At 39.4% G+C, this 5353-nt stretch overlaps 1 protein-coding gene across 4 annotated transcripts; it reads right to left on the reverse strand.

The window, feature by feature from the left end:
- Positions 1–261: 261 nt before the first annotated feature.
- LOC117640882 (solute carrier family 25 member 44) lies at positions 262–4673 on the reverse strand. Of its 4 annotated transcripts, none has more exons than XM_034377852.1 (6): positions 4455–4673; positions 3494–3892; positions 3129–3418; positions 2871–3057; positions 2655–2782; positions 262–2554 (listed from the first exon to the last, which is right to left on the reverse strand). In XM_034377852.1, exons 2-6 carry the CDS (start codon positions 3657–3659, stop codon positions 2363–2365), a joined length of 963 nt encoding a protein of 320 aa, XP_034233743.1. In that variant the 5' UTR covers positions 3660–3892; positions 4455–4673; the 3' UTR covers positions 262–2362. The 4 variants fall into 4 exon arrangements, with proteins under 4 accessions (XP_034233743.1, XP_034233741.1, XP_034233739.1 ...); XM_034377850.1 differs by lacking the exon at positions 4455–4673 and adding an exon at positions 4219–4442 and having other exon boundaries at positions 2363–2554; XM_034377848.1 differs by lacking the exon at positions 4455–4673 and adding an exon at positions 4198–4442 and having other exon boundaries at positions 2363–2554.
- Positions 4674–5353: the final 680 nt, after the last annotated feature.

Raw genomic sequence — 5353 nt, forward strand, 5'->3', positions numbered from 1 at the left:
CTCCGCCACCCTGGTCCCTTTAAGGACCTCATTACTGAGGGCGAGGCGACTGAGGGCGAGAGGTACTCAGCGAGACCCGACCCAAGGCCCTGCCTAGCCCAGCCAGCCAGCCCAGCCCTCCCCCTACATCCCGTGTCGTCCCGAGTGCCGCGGCGCCGCCGGCCCCACGCCACGCCACGCCCGGCCTAGGGACAGCGACTGGGGACCAGGAACCAGGTGCATAGTGCATAACAAGCAGGGGAGGGGAGAAAAACAATGCGCTTTTCAAAACGTTTCTTTAATAAAAAGGTGGTGACCAGCACCACTTAACGACACAAGTAACACCCTCTCTCAACATCAACAATGTTGCCACGTAGTGCGTATTAACATTCTGCCTGACACATGAAACAAAACAAATAGAACTAAAAATGGTCAACCTCTACTGACATCCTTGGACAGGATCCTTGGACTTATGGTCTGTTTGTTGAGCAGACGAAGAAGATTTAATTCAATACCTAGTAGCAACCAGAACAATGTGCCCTTAATATCTATATTTGTTTCCATTCAAGGTGGCCAGCTTATCCACAAAAAGTACAATCAGCTTCAAAAGTTCAAAAGACATGAAGCCCCCACTTGAAGGCCACTTGATTTCCAAGTAATCTTAACGCAGCTTGCCAATGATTATTTAACACATCACAGTTTTCTAGCATAACAGGAACTTGATCTACGGGCTTATGAAAGAGGCACACCTTGGAATGACAAGCATTGCTCTAATCTAGGAGTATTGTCCACCAGTGTCAGAACTTAAAAGAGTCAGGTTGTTTGGCTACCATACCAACATCCCTTGACTCAATTTCTTTTTGTTTATCCTTAAAACTTAAGGCACATAATCAATTAACCAAAAAAAAACCTCCTACATTTTACAACAAAAATAACTCAATAATACTTAACTAAAGAAAATAAGAAGAGGTACTAATTGACCAGAATGTTTAAACATAACAACAACAAAATTTAACAAGTGGCAGAACTTTGAGGATAACTATTAGATAAATGTAGCGCCATCTTCTGACAGTGCAGAAGAAAAGAACAGTCCGGTGACATGCATGATTTCAGTCCCAGATTGTTTTACAGTACATTTTGAGCGAGAAGTTTCTCTCTCCGACACTAAATTATGACAAATGGTAAGGGGTAGAACCTGGTTTGAAAACTCATGATTTGAATGCCACCATGTCAGAAAGGTAAAGCAACATTGTAATATGGAACGCATGGTTTACTTAACAATGGTCACTTAAATTAATGTTTCATGAATGCATTTATAACTGAACAGAAATATTTGTCGAACTAAACAGGTGTGCATAAAGCATTAAACTAGGCTTTTCTCAAACTGAAGCAGCATTGAAACGTTTGAATTTTAGTAGTCACTCCCGCGCATGATACAGGCAATAAATTAAGATGGACAAATCATAAAACAGAATGGATGACACATAACACACAGCCCACAGTGAGACATGTTGACTGTACCAACACATTTCCATTGATAACAGGTGGGAACATTCAATTCAACATAAAAAGCATTAAAATTTTCATACCAGTATTGTCACAGCCACTAGCTGAATTAAAGTAACATGACAATGTACAAAAACACATTTGGTAAAGAAATATTAAAAATACTTGACAAATGTAACTTTTGACTTTTGAAATTTTTAAGAGTCGTCATTTTTCTATATGAAATATTAACTATTTTTATTAAAAGCATGACTACTAAACATACCACTGTGCAATACAAACGTTGTTTTTAATACCTATTTGAAACCTTAACACAAACTCTGTGCATGGCTTTTCTCCTTCAACAGACAAAAAGCAGCAATCACATTCCTCTGGACATTAGCAATCAAATGAAATCTTTGGGTTGTCAACTCAATGATACTGTATGCTAAACAAAACTTTGAACAACAAGAAAATTACAGAACACTCTGGTTTCAAAATCAATTTGACACACTCAGTATAATGCATGGTTTAATAATTCAAATCAGTCTTGGTGCCTATACATTGTTGAAGAAACTAAATACCTTGATGAAGAAAATAAGATAATATAAAATGGTTGCTTTCTTTATTTCATAAATTGAAGACTCTAAAATAAAAGGGGATCCTAGTCATGAGTTTGACGACAGCATGATTACACTGTAGAAGATTTGCACAGACCATGTTATTTCAGTACCAAAACAGTTACTGGTCCAAACAAATTCAAAGACAATGAAGTGAAAGCATCGTTTTAAGGAAAATTTAAGCAGACATGATTGATCTTTATGCTTTGTTGGAAGAAAATAAATAATATTACCAAAGTCTGAACATAATCTCTCATTTCCTAAGAAATATTTTAATCCTACCAATGTACATGTTCTTTAAATTCCTCATTCACACTAATTCTTTTAATAGTTTCATATCCAAGTATGATGGAAAAGGAAAAGCAAGCAGACTGCACTAAACGAGCAGAGAGACCCTTTGTGAAAATGCGCATGTGCTCCTCTTTCCACAATATTCGGAAAGTCTTCTGCATTGACTCTATCCTCTGAACCTGCGGCAAGATAAGACAATTATTGTGTAAGTATCCACTTTAGTTCCACAAAAGTTTGTGCGAAGAAGAAGCATTTCTCATGTGTACTTTTATTACTTACTTGTAACCTTGCACGGACTATGTCAAGAGGGTTAGTGATTACTGTTGTGGTGAAACCTCCTAAAGTCCCAGCAATACACTGTATCAGTAAATGAGACACATTGTTGGGTAGTATTCGGTGGAGTTCCTCTGTAAATACATAAAAATGAACATACAGCTACATGATTTAACAATGTACACACTTTAACATATGAAGAGAGATCCAATGTATAATTACCCTGGTATGCATGATAGAAGGCCCACCACATTGCACTATTTGGAACATAAGTGCAGAGAGAGGCAACATAGCCCCGATAAAAACCTGTGAGCCCATCTCTACGATATATGGCAGAGACTATATCCATTGTTGTCTTGAACCGTGAATTATTTCTATCCAATGCAATGCCTAGTGGGTTCATAACCATCTGAAAAAATAGTCACATATATTAGGAACAAAGAGGAGAGAAAACCTCAGTAAGAGTGACTTTATACTTGCCTCAGCATTGGGTTTGACCCCTTGTTTGGTAAATCCTAACACCATTAGATGCTGACTTAAAACATCAAAAGGGACAATAATTGTTTGTCCTACTAAAGAGGCTGCCCCCCCTCCAGCCAGAGCCTTGAGTCGAGGGTTAAATCCAGCTTGTCCAAGCACATGTCTCACACCTTCGTAGGTAGTAATGTAAAAAACACCTGACACAATCTGAATAGAACTAATCCAAAATCCACGATACAAGCCTCCAACACCCTCCATGGTGTATATCTTCTTCCAGGCATCACCCATGCCTGTGAACAAACTCAAAATGTCAAACGGATTGGATCCACAATTTCACAAATAGTAGAAAAATAGGTTTTCATTACCTTTGTACATTTGATCATGCCGCTGCACTTGGAGCCTAGTTTTTATTACAGTAAGAGGATAAAGGCAACATCGTACCGTGAACGAGCTTAACATGCTAAGAGGGAAAAATTTACTTTTGTCCATCATGTCCCACTCGATGGTATGAATGGTATCTGACATAGTCATTTTGTATCTTGATGGGATATCCTCAATGATAAAAGTACTTATACCCAAAACTTCGGGTCTTTGATTAAAAACTTGACTTGTGGGTAGCCTTTGTCATCTGATGGTAAAGACATCTCAAAAAGACTGTCACATGAACAACAGTGCTATTGGTGCCATTTCAAATCCACCTCACAGCTTCGAACATGGATAATTGGAGAGCCCCTTCACAACAGAAAACGTTCATTGTGTGCCATCTGAAAAAGAAAAGAGACAGGACTTCAATTTCAAATGTGAAAACTAAATTGCAGTGCAAACAGGTAACAAATAGAATGTCATGTAAATATAGAAACCGATGAGTGACAGGGAGATATAAATGAAGCAATCCATGCAGCTTGGATGACTTTTTAAGACTTAAGAAAAACTTCTGTAAATACCCGAGAATTAGTGAACGAGGCGCATTAAGTGAGGAATAATATATATTACGACTTTTACGATCACGAACATAACCCTTCAATAACAAACTGAAGAGCTGTTCCAGTTTTCAAGTGTAAATATGTACCTCCTCCGATCGGACACTGACCAACAGTCCGTAAAGGCCTGAGACACCAGTAGGTATACAGCCGATCATTGAATGCATGACTGCGAATGCCCGATGGTTGGCATCTTCTTGAATGACACGATAAGTGTGACCCACAGTTGTTTGCTCAAGAGCACTTGCTTATGAAGTTAACTTTACAAGTGTGGGATCAATATCTTCAATCAAAAGAAATGCCGCTTGCACGACAGCATGCTAGACTTCAACCTGACCGTACAGACCTTGAAATCATCGCACAAATCCTTCAGAAGTAAATATTTACGAACTGAAATTATTTTCAACCAAAGTTTTGCAACACAAGTAGAATGGAGTGGGGAGTGGGGGTGTAGCAGACGAATTTTCTGAGCTTCCACATGTGCCGAGTTGCGTCACTCGTTTGGGCGGTATGAATGAGCAATCTTTTGCTTAGAAATTACTTTAGAGTAAACAAAGAGAAAAAACACATTAAGCTCTTTCATTGTCATGCAAAAGACAAAGTTAAATGAGCGTTTCTTGCCTTTGACGTTCCGAGTTTGGCAGAAGTTGTCATTTTATTTGCAGCACACACACTATTCGCACTATCGGCTGGCTCGACACGGCCCATAGCCACTGCACTCCAAAATGGCGGACCTTCGCTGCAACCACAAACGTTTACAAATCTTGATAGCCTCCAAAAATTCGGCCAGTTTGCCATTATAAATGAGTTTGGCGACTAAAGAAGTGCCATAAACGTGTTCAGCGTGCTCTTTTTATCGATTCGGGAACGTGAACGTTAGGTTAGGTCGGCAGCAGACGACTGTGCACGCGCGGGTCAGAAGTTGTTGCCAACTATCACAACCAATGCCTTCGCTTACATTCATAAAAACACAGTCTCTTTACAGTTTTATTTTATTTTTTTAAGCATTTTAAGCAGCCAAATTTGAGTCTATTTAGTAAAATAATTTATTTGTAAAGTGCAAACGAGGTGGAAACTAGTTTTTGGGTTTTCCGACGCTGGCAATGGCTGCACTCCAAAATGGCGGCGCCCTGTACCCACGTGACTGGGATAGCCAATCACAGCGCGTTCCTTCACTTGCCGCGGAAAGTGGGTGAGGGGAGAGGAGAAAGGAAAGGTTACTCAAACCTCTCGTAAACCCTTCTC

This window comes from Thrips palmi, unplaced genomic scaffold, assembly GCF_012932325.1.
Source record: "Thrips palmi isolate BJ-2018 unplaced genomic scaffold, TpBJ-2018v1 HiC_scaffold_15, whole genome shotgun sequence".
Taxonomy (NCBI): Eukaryota; Metazoa; Arthropoda; class Insecta; order Thysanoptera; family Thripidae; genus Thrips; species Thrips palmi.